General features: G+C 53.6%; 1 protein-coding gene across 1 annotated transcript in view; it reads left to right on the top strand.

The window, feature by feature from the left end:
• The first annotated feature begins 914 nt into the window (after positions 1 to 914).
• The window catches only part of Cmip (c-Maf inducing protein), a 192,050-nt gene continuing 177,752 nt past the window's right edge, over positions 915 to 15,212 (top strand). The window contains exon 1 of the mRNA XM_021640039.2: positions 915 to 1,619. Within this exon, the coding sequence (XP_021495714.1) occupies positions 1,320 to 1,619 (300 nt within the window). The 5' untranslated portion in view covers positions 915 to 1,319. The remainder of the gene's footprint in view (positions 1,620 to 15,212) is intronic.

Here is a 15,212-nt window from a genome sequence, read left to right as displayed (position 1 = left end):
GATTGCTGGGATTACTGGCGTGTGCCACGGCACCCAGCCTGAACTGAAACCCTCTTGCCTCCACTTCCCTAGTGCTAGGATTACAGGTACATGGCCCCTTGTGCTGAGAAACCATCCAGGGTTTTGTGCATGCTAGACAAGCACTCTCTACTGACAACTGAGATATATCCCCGGTCCTATTTAAAAAACAAAGAACATCAACAACAAAAGAACCTCAAAAACCGAAACAAAACAAATAAAAAACAGGGCCTTCTGTTTTGACTGGCGTGAAATGAAATTCATATGTAGCTCATATGTAGCCCCGAGGTCACAACAATCCTCCTGCCTCAGCCTGAGTGCTCTGGTTGCAATGGTGAGCCACCATGCATAGCTCTATGGGCGGAACAATTTCAATTCCAAGAAACTGTTTTATGGCCCTATGTGGCCAACCTTAGGGAAGCAGCTTGGGCTGGGAAGGCGGTGTCAGGGGTGCGGCGGGCAGCACCCCAGCTTTCAGCCCAGCCTTGGACTAGGAAGGGGAAGCACTGGTCTGCATCCTCTTGGTCATGGGGTAGACTTTTATTTCCCAAGCCCGGCCCAGGCTGGCGGAGGGCGAGGGGAGCAGGGCTCAGCTGTGTACCCTTGGGGGCGCGGCCCGCGTGACGGTCCCCAGGCACACTACCCACATTCCGGGGCGCGGCGCAGGGACTGTCGAGGCTCGCCCTGCCCCGGCCCCCTACCCAAAGGCCGCCCCTCCCGTCGGACCGCGCCCGCCTCCACCAAGTCCCCGCCCGGGGCCCGGCCCATCCCAGACTCCGCCCGCCCCGGGGAGGCCGAAGCCACTGTTGCCGCCATTGACGTCAGAGGGCGGGCACATGACCCCGCGGGGACCAATCGCGTGCGCCAGCCTCCCGCAATCTCCCCGGCAGCCGGCGCGGCCCCCGCCCGCAGCACACACTCGCGGACGGACGCGGACACACGCACCGCACAGCGCGCCCGCGCGAGGCCGAGACACGCCCGCGCCCGCCGTCCCAGGCGCCGCCCCCGCCCCCGGAGGACCCGATCCTCTCTGCGCCCCGCGATCGCTTGCCGCCCGCGCCGCAGTCGCCAACCCGTTCGCGCCGGCATGCGCCCCAGTAGCTAGAAGGAAGCAGCCCAGGAAGCGCCCCGCGCGCCCCCGCCCGCCCCCGCGCGCTCCCGTTCGTCCCCGCGGGGCGCCCCCAGCCCACGCCCCCCCCACCTTCCCGGCGGTGGGGGGGTGCGGGCCCTCCGCGGGGGCCCCGCCGGCCCGGCCCCACGCCAGCCGCGATCGCGCGCGCGGCCCCCGCCCCGGCGCGGCCATGGATGTGACGAGCAGCTCGGGCGGCAGCGACCCCCGGCAGATCGAGGAGACCAAGCCGCTGCTAGGGAGCGACGTGTCGGGCCCCGAGGGCACCAAGGTGATGGGCGCCGTGCCTTGCCGCCGGGCCCTGCTGCTGTGCAACGGGATGAGGTACAAGCTGCTGCAGGAGGGCGACATTCAGGTCTGTGTCATCCGGCACCCTCGGACCTTCCTCAGCAAGATCCTCACCTCCAAATTCCTGAGGCGCTGGGAGCCGCACCACCTAACGCTGGCCGACAACAGCTTGGCGTCCGCTACGGTGAGTGGCCCTGCGTGGCCGCGGGGGCTCCCCAAGCTGGGGTCCCCCGGGACCGAGGCGCCCCCGCTGGCTGTCCCCGAGCGCGCGGCCCCCGGGTCCCGGCCTGCGCACGGAGCTAGGCTGGGACCCCCAGACCTCATCTTCCACGGCAGGCTGGGGGAGTCCTCCTTCGAGTCCTGGACTCTTAGCCCACCCGGGCTGAGTGCTTGGGGACTTTTGCCTGAGCGCCTGCGTTTCCCATGGCTGGGACCCTGGTGAACCCTAGCCTGGGCCCTGAGGATAGTGGTGTGTTGTTCCTTTTCTGAACCCGTTGCCCATCTGGATCTGAGCTACAGGGGAAAACAAAACGCAGCCCTTTCCTCCATGAAAATCGTAACCCTCCAGCGCCAACAATTTCCAGAAAGCAACTCCTGCGCTTGCTTTAGCCTTCCTTTATTCTTTTTTTCTGCCGGGCCTGGCAAGGAAAACCGGGTGCCTGCCCTTTCTGAAAATCTCCTTCGCACGTTAGGAGGTTGGAGTGGGGGAGGGAGTCGATGTCCTGGACCCGCTCAGACCCCGGGATAATCAAGTTCTCTGGTTAGAAGAAGCTGGGCTGCTCAGCCTGCCCTTGCGTTGTCTGTGGAGCGTGTGTAAGCATGTTTTGTGGCTGCGTCCTGTTTTGTTACAGTTTTTTTTTTTTTTTTTTTTTTTCTGTGTGGCCAGGGCCAGGTCAGCTGGATGAGATGGAGAAAGGAGGATCTTACTAGTTGCTTTCGGAAATCGAATCTGCAAATGGTGGCCTTCTTCCTCCTGGGGACAGACAGCTGTGGTGGGGTCGAGGAGGGGGAGTGGGGGCGGTGGGCAGGGCCTAAACAGGATGCTTTGTGTTTTCCAGCAAGGGCAGTTTCAAATACAGGCTCTGGCTGGGCCTTAGCCTGGCGCTGGGGGACCCATCTTTGTAGGGGCCCCCTTCTTGTCTAGTACTGTCTCCCCCTCCATGGCAGGTTTCACGCTGTTTACTAAACACCATGGGAGAGGGCAGACTCCACCGCCTGCTCACACCTGTGCCAAGAGAGCCCAGCCAGGAAACAGGGTGTTGCTTACATGCATGCCACAAATGTGTAGCGTGTGTAGACATTGCTTCGGCATCCATGTTCCCTTGGTGTGTGTCACACTCTGTGACACATGCTCCTAGGAATGGGGAGGGGGGAAAAGTTAGCCTGGACACCCTACTCCTTGAGTCGCTTTCCCCTGGCCCTGTGGTACACGGACTTTTATTCTGAATTTTGGATCTGATGTGCTTAAAGCACCAATTTTTTTTTTTTTTTCTAGGCTGTGGGCATGTTGGTGCAGTAACTGCAGACTTTGTCCCCAGGAGGATTGAGGGTTGCCGGGAGGCGGCCCAGTCCTCTCCCAGACTGGTGTGTGTGTGTTCTTAAACCTGCCTTGAGTCATAGGCCTCGGCCTTGATTTCCATTTGATTGGCCAGTCCCGAGGGTTTTGGGTCCCAGAGGTGCTTGGTAACCTGCCCTGGGTTCTGGAGCCCCCAAGTCTGGCTTTAGCATTCTTACCTGGCTGAGTTGGGCGGGGGGTGGGGGTGGGTGGTCGCTTTATTAAGCTCTGTTCTTTTTCCTGCCATCCCTCAAAATGCAGAGGAGTTGTCAGCGAAGGACAGTATATGAGAGGGACAGTGACCCGCTGTAGGAAGGACAGGACATTCCCAGGTCCTCCAGGGCAAGAGCACTGTGTGGGTAGCTGACCCTTGGCTAACTCAAGCTGGGGAGGGGGGGCACCCTACTTTCCCTGGTCTGTCTGCTGTGCAGAGAGCAGAAAGAAATCCGGCCGAGAGCCTCCAGCAGCAGCCAGGGCCCCTTGCCCACCCTGGCCAGCCGCGGTGGGGGCCCTACCTCAGGAACACCTGAGTCCTGTGTGTGCGTGACGCCAGGTTATCTGAGGGGCAAGTTTGGTCGTGGCAGAGCCTTGCTGTGTGTTAGAAAATAGGGGCTGGAGCACAGAGTGGCGTTCCCGTTCCTTCACCTGGCATGAGGGAATTCCTTCATGTAGCTCTTGCTTTGTGGGGGCGTCAATGGGGGCCTCCAGTGGAGGCCTCTAGTGGAGATGTGTGGCTCCCCCACCCCCAAGGCCCTTGTGGATGGAGGTGTGGCCACCAGGGCCTGCCTCCAGGCCAGAGGTGGGGCTGGGGTGTGCTGCTAGGGATCTTGTCCCATCTGCTTGGTGCCCACTGCCTGGGAAGTGGGGGAGCCTCCTTGGGGTTCCCTTAGGCCTGGGCATTATGTAATCTGTCTGCATTTTATAGTGCGGCCCAAGCACTCTGTTGAGAAATGTTTGCTCAAATGAAACAAAGGTGATTTTGAGTGCAGCTCAGTCCCAGAACACTCTTTGCAGCCCCTGGCCCAGCCTTGAGGTGCCCGTGTGGAAATGTGTCTCACCGAGGGGTGAAGTGTACCTTGCTCATGAGAAGCACACTTCAGAACTGTCTGGGGATTATCCAGTTAATTGTGTGGACCCAGAGTGACCGGTCTGGATTTGAATCAGTCAACAAACAATCTACCACTCCTTTGCCCAAACCATCCACTGAGTTGGCTGTCTACACCTTATCCGAAACCTGAGGGATAGAGAGGCTTCCCTGCTGCACGGTGTGCTGGGGTGCAAGCCAAGTTTCTGGGGTGGGGGTCTCCTAGACCCTCCTGGCACGGGTCTCCAGCTGGCGATACATTAGTGTGGAAGTCTCTTGGTTCTCTCTGGAGGGAGATCTAAAAATGAGTCTGGTGCCACGGGACTTGTCACCCCTCCCCTGACCTGGTGGTAAACTTTGCCCTCGGTGGGGTCAGGTCAGAACTTGCCCTGTACCGTCTACTGGGCCGGTTACTGATTAAACCCTTGCCCAGGCGAGGCCAGGTTTGATGCGCTTAGAAGACTTTGGATCCTTTGGAACCAGAATGCTTGTCAACAAAGAAGGAAGCTCTCCAGTGTCTGTGGGAGGGGTTATGGGGGAGCCTCTCCGAGGGACAGAGGCTGGCCCGTCCTGAGGAACAGCCTGCCTGCCCATGCGGCTTCTCATTCCTCATTTGTACTTCCCCATCCCCGGGCCTTCCTGGGCTCAGTGTGGCCGCCTACCTTGTTATGGGCTGGAGTCTACAGCGAGCCTAGATTTTTGTAGAAGTGCCCTGGTTGGGGAGGACGGGAATCCATCTTGCCATTCGTTGCTTGGCTAAATTTGATCACCTGCTAGACATGTTTGTCTTTTGTCTGTAGCCTTTGTTTCCACTGCGCCAAAGAAGTACAAAAAGAGAGAGAGAGAGAGAGAGAGAGAGAGAGAAAGGAAAAAAAGCACCCCACCTTTCATTTCATCTTAGCGGTTAAAAAACAACAAAACAAAAACCAAACAGACGGAGGAGGCCCATGGTTTCAGAATGGTGGGTCTCATTCGCCAAGTCCTTTCTTCCCTTACCGAGCCTGAGCGGAGATTCAGACACAAGGGACAGTGGCGGTCTTTATTCTCCGGTCTTCTTTCTCCAGGCTGCCGTATGCATTGTTTCTGCTGCTGCTGAGCTCTAGAGTCTCTGGGAATCTGCTCGGGTGAACTGAGCCCCCTTGGTTTCTGTCCATGGCTTTTTTTTTTCCCCTCTAGGGTGTCTGAGCATCCATCGTATGAACTTGGATTTTCTTTTGGCAAAATGCTTCTGAGATCCACCAACTTGCCTTTATTCTAGCTAAGAGTCACCTCCAGGTGCTGGGAGTTTTCCGTTGAGAATTAAGCCCTCCAGTCCCTAGGGATCCCATCTATGTACACATGAATGTTTGAATACGTGCTAACGTTTTTCTGTTTTGTCTTGGAGGTCCCTCTGTGTGCCCATTTTTCCCTCCTTTTATCATTCTGGCATTTAGTAAGCCTTTTTTTTTTTCAATGTCACGAAGTTGATTTTGGAGTACAGTAGATTTGTCTCATAGGCAGTTGTGTGTTCAGGAATGGGGGACAGGGATGGCACAGGTGGGAGTAAGGGTACAGTATTCTCTGTGGCCAGGTGGCATGGCCGCCTTCCACAGGCTGTAGGAAGTCAGTGCATCTTAAGGAGATGCTTCATCCGGCCGCCGGCGCCCTTTCTGGTACTAGTAGGTGTCTTGCTGGGTGGCCACAAGGGAAGGAGCCTGAGCTGAGAATCTGGCTTTTGGGATTCCGGGTGGTTTGGTCCCTGGGTAGAGGGAAACAATTTTCTGGACATTTTGTGGGAGCACAGGAGCTGAATCATCCTGAAGGCAAAGGGCCCCAGGGCACCCCACCACCAGTCACCTTTCTTTCTCTCTCCTCTCTCTGAGGGGGCCAGCTTGGTATTTAGTTGGAATGGATATTTGAGATGGTCTAGTTACGCCCTTGATTAAAGGATTAAATGAGACTGAGCCAGGCAGCCTAGCCGTGCAATGTCCCCACTGTGGGGCAGAACAAACTTGGGTTTACTGTAGTCACGTGGAGCAGGAGCCTGAGGTGGCGACTTCCTGGCTGTGTAACTTTGGGCACCTTGCTTTCCTTTCGGGGCCTCAATTTGTCTCCTGTAGGGTGACAGTGGCACCTCACTTATCATGTTGATATTTAGATGTTGACACTGGTCCTGGTGAACACCTAGTAGCCAGGCAGTTTCTGTGGGGAGAGCCTCCTGAGTGAGCTCTGGAGAAACGGAAGGATTACGGGCACCCGAGATGGCTCAGCACTTAACGACCCTTGCTGCCCAGCGTACCACCTGAGTTCCATCCTTGGGACCACATGGTGGAAGGGGAGACTCCTGCAGGTTGTCCTGCCCTCCACACACGTGAACATAGCTCTTGCTCCCCACGCCAGAAAAAAATCCCCCCCCGAAAAAGATTATTATTATTATTTTAAAGATCTTTGCTATTTAAAAAGGGACAGTCACCTGAGGTACACAGAGCACTTGGGAAAGTTAGGGATGACCTCAGGGCTGCTGAGTGTCAGGGTGTTTGTTTCAAGCAGTTTAGAAGAATTTCTCAAGGGATACTTAAGAAAGAAAACATATATATGATGTTTTAAAAAATTATATATATATTGGTAATTTATATATACATACACACATATAATTGAATAAGTGTGCACATTACCAAATGCAGCCAGAGTGTTGGGAAAGAAGGCCTTACCCCATGCTTTAGAGTCCTCTGGTCATTTTTTGTTTGTTTGTTTTGATTTTGAGACAGGGTTTCTCTGCATAGCTTTGGCTGGCTGACCTGGAACTCGCTCTGTACACCAGGCTGGCCTCCAGCTCACATAGATTCTCCTGCCTCTGCCTCCCGAGTGCTGGGATCAAAGGCGTGCACCACCAACGCCCTGCCTAGTGGTCATCTTTCAAGGCCAACCCTGTTGCCTGCTTTCTTGAGTGTACTTGCTGAGCATTCTGGTCATCAGCACATCTTCGCTGTTCGTATCAACAACAACCGAATTCGGAGTTCACTGTAGATCCGCACTCATGCGATGGCCCTTTTCTTTTCTCGCCGCTATGTAATTTCCATCCTGAAGTGTAGGGTACTAAGGAGGTGGGTAGACCAGTTCTCCTGTTGTTGGGCGTTTAACTTTGTCTCAGGTGTTGGCACTTCCCATTTTTTAATCAGTGGAATTGTATCCGTCTTAACAGTTGAAATGTTTGCCCGCTTTCTTGGGGGTGGGGGCATGCTTCAGTATGGCCGAACGTCACCAGGAAGTGAGTTCCCGCAGCGTGTGTTTGCCAGCCCCACCACCAGGAGCTGAGGGAAGAGACCCTTGCAGCCCCGTCCGTGTTCACTCTGAGGACAAGGGTCTGGGCCGCTCCAACGGACAGCCTCGTTTTCTTCTGCCTTCAGACTTCCTGTTTTCCTCAGGATGGAAGCCAGGTGGCTAAGCCTCATAATAGAGAAAGGGGGAGTGAGAATGTCTCTTCCTCTCTCCTCACCCGGGTGACCCGGTAGCTGGTGTGTTCCCAGGTGGTGGAGGGGTGGGCATACCTTTGAAAAGGACCCTCCCCCCCCCCAGCAGATCTCTAACCAGAGGAGCTGAGGTGGGTGGCAAATTGCTCCCCTCCCATGTGTGTGCATGTGTATGTATGTATATATATCTCCAGACCGTGGGGGGTGGAGAAGCAGAGGTTTCTGGGTTGAAGTTGTTCCTGTCTTAAAAAAAATCCACCTCCTCACCTCTGGCGTGCGTAAGATGTTCCGCGTGCGCATGGTGAGAGACCTAGGAGAGCAGACTGTGTGTGTGACACAGACTTGACATCAGCCAGGTGATCTGGAAGCCTGCCTCTGGAGCTTCCCAGACGACTGCCTTATCTGTAGAGGGAGGATTGTGAGGGCTTCCTTCCAGCCTTGATGTTGGGGTTAAGGGAGGCAGGGATTCATTCAACAGATAAATCCCACTGTTCTGGCTGCTTGGGAGACAGCAAACAGCTGGCTTCTCAGGCCAGGAAGCAGGTGGCTTAAGGGAGTCTGTGTGTCAGGGAAGGTGCGGCCTCGCTCTCTGGGGGAAGGGCTTTTCAGGCAGAGGGACAGGGCAAGTGCATAGACCCTGAGGCCAGAGGGAATTTAGAAATCACCTGGGTGGCATTTAATAAATGCTCAGAGTTCACTCTCCTTTTCTCCAGGGGCCAGTTATTTGTTTGTTTGTTTTCGTGGAACTCACTTTGCAGACCAGGCTGACCTTGATCTCCCAGAGATCCTCCTGCCTCTGCTACCGAGCGCTGGGATTGAAGGTGTGCCCCACCAACGCCCAACTATTGTTTATATTTTTTAAACCCTGTAATCTTAGCACCTAGAAAGTGGAGGCAGGAGGTTTGATACCAGTCTTGAGCTCAGCCTGGATTACATAGTGAGATCCTGTCTCAAATAAATTCTTTTTTTTTCAGCAAGCATCTGGAATGTTCTAGATGCTGGGCATAAAGGCTGCTGCTTGCCCCAGGAAGTTTCATTCTAGCCCCTCTCTCCTTTACCCCTTCCCCACCTCTTTGTTTCTCTTTCCTTTTGAAAACCCAGCTTTTTCCCAGCGAAGAACAGCTTTGTAGTAATGCATTGAGAGGTCTTCAGTTACCCAGCCTGGTGGGATGCTTTTAAAGCCATCTCCCTTGGTGAATAACCAGCATCCAAGGACCCCAGGTTCTGGAATCATCCAGTTCATCGACCACTGGCTTTAAGGGTGGGGATGCGCTGATGGTGGCCCAGGGACCCTCAAGATGACTCAGCAGTGGGGTGCCCCACAGTTGCCTCCTATCCTGGCCTTTGTCCCTGTTTTCCAGACTGTTATCAGCAGTGAGAATTAGGCTGTGGAACTAGGCAGGTGAGCTGGCTCCTCCAGCCTGCAAGTGGGCGGGCGTAGGGCTCGGGCTGGGAAGCAGGTGCACACGCTGGGGGCCAGCTCAGGAGAGGTCACCTGTGGGGAACAAACACCTGCACCTCTGTTGGCTTTCTTGGGTGTCCTGAGGCAGTCCTGGACTCTCGAGAGGTCAAGAATAGCTGAAGATAGCAGTCGTGGCTTTTGTGCTTCCCACTGTGGCGTTCTGGCCAGGCCGAGTGAATAAATTTATTTGTTCCAGGCTCAGCTGGAGGGAGGATGTGTCAGTCAGGGCTGACTAGCTGTGTAACAAACAGCCCCTCCATCTGCTGGTTTTAGGCAGTGGTTTCTTAGCTCATCACAGTCCCAGAGGAATCTTCAGTAGGCACCGTCTCATTTATCTCTTAGGTACCCGGCCTCCTTTGCACTCTGTTCCAGCGTGGGTCTCCCCTAGGTCTTCTGTGGGGATGATGAGGCAGGAGGGCCAGGACCACATTCAAGCCCAGGGGAGGCTGGAATACATGCTTTAGAGTTGTGTCTTGGAACTGCTGAGGTGATACATCTGTAGTTTCAGCACTTGGGAGTCTTGAGGCAGGAGGATCACTAGTTTGAGGACAGCCTAGGCTACAATAGGAAGTTCTAGTCCAGCCTGAGCTACAGAGAGATCTGTCTCAAACAAGCGAACGGACACAAGTGAACAAACAAGACAAAATAGATGACAATCAGGAAGAGGGAGCCCCTAAGGTGTGGTAGCGACCTTCGAGGTGCACAGCAGTGTCCTCGAGGTCCCACAGGCACCGGCGGCACAGCCACCTAGAATGAAAGGATCTTTCATGAGACTGCTGCTCTGTGGTGAGGAACGATGGAGGGAAAGAAGCTGCTGGAAGGTGTGAAGAGCAGGGTGCTCAGGGAGGAGTGACGGTTGTCACTCACCCAGTGTGAGCGGGTTTTCAGAGTGATCCTGTTGGAGCTGGCTGTCAGCAGAGATGGGAAGAAGACAGGAGGCAAAACCAGGCGTGAACTGATTGCCAGGTGCCGTGTATTCTGAGTGAGCTCTTAAGACACTCTTCAGAGGATGGGTGCTCCGGGGACCATGCACACAGAGAGGAGGTACCCCAGGCATGGTGCTGACAGGACACCAGAAAAGGCCATCATAGTCTTCTCTCCAAAAGGGCTGGATGTCCCATAAATCACAGTGCACTGCTGGGTGAGCAGAGAACACGTTCTCCGGGGTTTGTGCCTCCTCTTGCTTATTGGGGGACAGTGTTTGCCCTCCTGTAAGTAGGTCTTTAGGAAGACCCTTTATTTAATAAAAAATTTCCTTAATCCCAGCACTCAGGAGGCAGAGGCAGGCAGAACTTTGTAAGTTCAAGGCCAACCTGGTCTACAGAGCGAGTTCCGGGACAGCCAGAGCTGCACAGAGCTGTCTCAAAAAACCAAAACAAAAAAATCCAACAAAGTACCCCCCTCCCCCCGAAAAAAACAAAACACCTTAGAACAAAAAATTTACATTTTAGAGCCTGGGCTACTATGGTCCAACTCTAAAATGTGTTAATAATGATTATTGTGTCTGTCCGTGTATGTGTGAGTATGGGTACACATGAGCCACAGCAGATATGTGGTCAGAGGATGCTTTTTTCGAGGCCTGGTTTGCAACTTTTCCTTGTTTCTGAGGCAGAGTCTGCATACCCCGGAGTAGCTGGCCTGCACGCTCCCGGACCATTCTCTTGGGATTACAGATGTACACTGCAGCATCCAGCTTTTTAAATGTAGGGCTCACACTCAGGTTGTCAGGCTTAGGAGGCTAGCACCCCCTCAGTGAGCCACCCCACCGGCACCGGAAGTACAAATGTGAGAGGCAGAGGAATGGATGCAGTGCGGTCCTGGTTGAGTCCACCAGTGCAGGCAGTTTGTTCCTGTGTTGGAGCAGGGATGGCCGCTTTACGGGGCATGTAGGGTTTCACCAGAGACTGGAGGACTCCAGGCATGTCTGAGTCACCAGGGTCAGGAAGTTAGGCACGGTAATTAGCGGGCAGAGGCTACTGTACATGGGCACTCGTTAGTGGCTCTCACAGCTCTGTCAGTTTCTTTGTCCATTTTACAGCTGGGGAGACTGAGGCTTCCCAGCTGACTATGTTCTTAAGGATGAATGAATGGATGAATTGGTGGGTAGATGGGTGGAAGGAAGGATGGATGGATGGATGAATGAATGAATGAATGAATGAAGCTGCTTACACCCCAGCTGTTGAAAGAGGGTGGCCACACAACTGAAGAATGCAGCCCTTGTGCCTCCCTGACTCTGTGGGCAGCAGCTGGGTAGTTTGGGAGCTCGCAGCCTACAGCCTGCTTTACAGCCACTGAAGAGTCTCCGACATGGAGTGAGGCACATGTAGAGCCCCCAGGTACCCATTCCTGCCGTCTTTGAGGCCTGGAAGGAGGCGGGGTCCAGGCCAGCCTTGTGGAACCACATCCAAAGCCAGAGACTCCGCAGGTGCCCCCGCTTTGTGTCTGCAGTGGAGGAAGTTAAGGGGTGGCTGGCAGTGGGGGCAGGGCTGCCTGTTACAAAGAGGAACAAGGATTTGTTTTGCTCCTTCTGGTTCTTGGTTCATCAGGGCTCACCAGTCCGCAATGGAGGCGCTCTTCAGCGGCAGGCAAGTGATCATTGGCTGCTGGGTTGGGAGATCCAATAAACCAGGCAGATTTGACAGACAGTGACCCAGACGAGGGTCACTGTACTTCCTCTAGCTACACTGGGCATCTTGGTCCCGTTTGAGCGTGTAACTTTACACCCTTCCCAGAGGCAGTAGAGGAAACGTCAATGAGTGCTCCAGGTGCTGTGCTCGTAGAGTGAGCACCTCAGGCGCTGTGCTCACAGCGACTACTCCGAGCACTGTGCATTTAGGTTATAATCAGGCGACACAGCTTCAAAGCCAGTGGCCTCCAAATGCTCCCATGACTCTGTAGGAGCCTGGCAGCAAGGGCTAAGTCACCGGTGAGGCTCCCTTACACACTGCTTACTGTGTGCCCCATCACTCCGAACGAAAGAGCTCTCTAATCTTCACGACCCCCGTGAGGCGGTGTCCCTTTTACAGCTGAAAATCTCCGGAGCATCGCCATACATGGCTGGTAAGCAGGGCAGAGCAGCGGTGTTCTCAACCTGTGGGTCTCGACCCCTTTGGGGTTGTGGATCAGATAATCCTGCGTGTCAGATATTTATAATATGATTTATAACAGTAGCAAAATTACAGTTATGAAATAGCAGCAAAATTTTATGAACTGTATTAAAGGTTCGCAGCTTTAGGGAGGTTGAGAACCATTGCTCTAGAGGTTAAGAATGGAGTGTCAGGTAGACCCCGGGACTTCATGCTGCCAAGAGATTGTGTAGGTAGAGCAGGAGGCTTCACCTGGGTGGAAAGGGGCACCCGGAACCTCAGAGACTGCATCTGTCACCCAGACATCTTTCTGCAGACCCATCTCAGCAGGGTCCCTTGTTGCCCTTGGGACAGCTACTCAACCTCTTAGAGCCTCAGTTTGTCACCTGAGTTGGCCTTAAGGGCTACCCCATCCCAGCTGACCCTGATGTCTTACCCACAACCAGCATGAAGTACGTTGTCCATGGAGTGGTACCCTACCCACCTGCCTGCTGTTTTACTAACCTTAGGGTTCCCATGGTTCCAAGCTCTGGCACTTTTGCTGGGAACATCTGTCAGTCTCTCTGATGGCCTTTAAGGGTCACCTTACCTGCTTGCATGGGGCTTGCTCCTATATGTGTGACTCTTGCCTTGTGGGTGGTCAAGTATGGTCTCTCTCTAGTCACTTCCTTACAATAATAACACATGGCTGAGGACAGTCTTATGAAATAAAGGAAGAACATCCTTCCCCTCAACCCTAACAGGGTTGCCATGACACCATGTAGGCAGCATCACCTCTGCTCTGTGTAGCAAAGAATCACATTTTCTCCTTTCTACATGGATCCACATGGCTGGCAGCGACACAGGGCACAGCCTCAGCCCCTGTGTGTCATGGTGTCTTGTCTGTAAGGTAAAGCCCCTTGAGTTCTTCCTGTCAGCTCAGCAGCGGCCACATGCCAGCTCAAGGGGTTGCACTTGGCTACTCTTCTGGCGGGGCCCAGTCACTTGTCATGTAAGACCTGTCCACGTATTGTGCTGAGTTGAGGAGTATCTCTGGCCTTGACCTACTAGATGCCACCAAGCTGCTCACACTAGGAATTGTGTCATGTTCCCAGTGGGCTGCAGTGGCCCTGGTTGAGAAGCGTTCTCCCAAATCATCACCCTCATCTGGACAAGTTCCCATGTTCTGGAGAAGTAGCTGCCCGTGGCAGAGCTGGGCCCTGTAATCCCGACCATAGTCACCCAGCTTCTTTAGTATTGTCTCCAAGTAGTCAAGGGAGGTGTGGATTCAGGAGAGACACCCCCTTTTTTGTGGCTCATATAGTATGGAGCCAAGAGCCCAGGAGGGAATCCAGGCTGGCCAGGGTGTTAGCAAGCAACCCTACCTTTGATTACGACCCTGAGTGACGTGCTGTAGTCTGTGACTTGGCTGATTACCAAGAACTTCTTAGAGATGGGTGGTTGAAAAAGAGTTGTATCATTGCCAATATAAAGGTGACCAAGAAGAATTAGCATTAGAGGGGCTGGAGAGATGGTTGAGTGGTTAGAGGCCTTCCGGAGGCCCTGCTCTTACGGATGACCTGGGTTTGATTCTGGTTATGATCACTGGGCTGTGAACACAGTGGTTCACAACCATCTGTAACTCCAGGGGATCTGACACCGTCTTCTGGGCTTCGCAGGCACCAGACATACATGTATTGCTCAGGCATGTGTGTAGTCAAAACACCCATACACATAAAATTTAAAGAAAAAATAGCATTGGAAAGTTTACTGTAAAGAAAAATATCTTGAGATCTGCTTCTTGCATTCTGAATCAGATTTGTGTGTGTGTGTTTGTTTTGTGTGTGTGTAAGATGTGTGTATTTTATAGAGGAGTAGGGAGAGAGGGAGTAGCAAGGGCAGGTGGCCAGGCTTCTCTCCTCTTCTAAAAAGACCTTAAAGAGACTTTAAGACCTACCTCAGGTGGTGTAGGCTACATATCCTAGGTACCTTAGAGCCTGAGGCAAAAGAGTGAAAAGTTCACTCTTTTTGAAAAGCCTGGTCAACTTAGTGAGACCCTGTCTCAATAGAACAAGACAAAACAAAGGCCAGGGCTATAGCTCATTTGGGGGGATACTTGCCACCCATTCGTGAGGCCCTGGGCTCGCCCCCTGGACCATGTGAAAATAGGTGCCAGCCTAGCGCTGGCACACACCTTTACTCCCAGCCCTCGGGAGGCAGAGGCAGGTGGATCTCTGTGAGTTTGAGGCCAGCCTGGTCTACAGAGTGAATCCAGGACAGCCAGTGTTACACAGAGAAACTTAGAAAAACTTAGAAAAAGAAAAGAAAATCAGGCGCCATGATATATGTCATCCTGGAAGTTGGGAGGCAGAAGAATGAAGCGCAGGAGTTAAGATCATTCATTTTCTGCTACGTGTTGGGCTGGAGGTCAGTTCTTGCTATAGGAGACCTTGTTTCAACAAAGCAAGTAGCAGTTAGGGAGGCTCTGTGGTAGAGCCCTTGCCTAGCACGTTGGAGGCCCTGGCTTGTATCCTCAGTACAACTGTTTTATCTAAGCCCCACCAAGGCGGCAAAGGGTCCTCTGTCTTTGAAGGGTAATTGAACCACATGGAGAAAAGACAGCAAGAGGAAGAGTTGTGGGAAGGTCCTGCCGGCAGGCTCTACGTAGGATGTGCGTGCGTGTGTGTGTGTGTGTGTGTGTGTGTGTGTGTGTGTGTGTACGCTCGCACACGCTCTTAGTCTGGAGAGCCATGCAAGAGACTCTCAGCATGTCCGTGAGAAGTGCTACTGGTGCACTTAAGCTGACACCTGCCTGCTTGTAGCCCCTGTGTAGGGCCCAACCTGCCGAGCGAGAGCAGCCTCCCATGAAGATGTCTCTGGGCCTCTGGATACGGCATGGCCCTTCCCATCTTATCAGGAAAGGTGTAGTTACATTTCCTTACGAAAGGAGTCGGGGGGACTCCCCTAGCATCCCTCGTAGGATTCTGGCCATCCCTCTGGCTGTTCCCTGACTGCACAGGGTGTCTGGACATAATAGAATGTATAGCATGTGGGGTGTTAACTGTGGGCAGGCTCCATACATAACCTTGAAAGTTACCCATATGGGGTGGGACTTTTTGGTGATATAAAGAACAATAAACTCATTGCCTCATCAAGTTAGAC

This window comes from Meriones unguiculatus, chromosome 10, assembly GCF_030254825.1.
Source record: "Meriones unguiculatus strain TT.TT164.6M chromosome 10, Bangor_MerUng_6.1, whole genome shotgun sequence".
Classification (NCBI taxonomy): Eukaryota; Metazoa; Chordata; class Mammalia; order Rodentia; family Muridae; genus Meriones; species Meriones unguiculatus.
The sequence above is the reverse complement of the archived record's forward strand: the minus strand, read 5'-3'. Positions and strand labels throughout refer to the sequence as shown.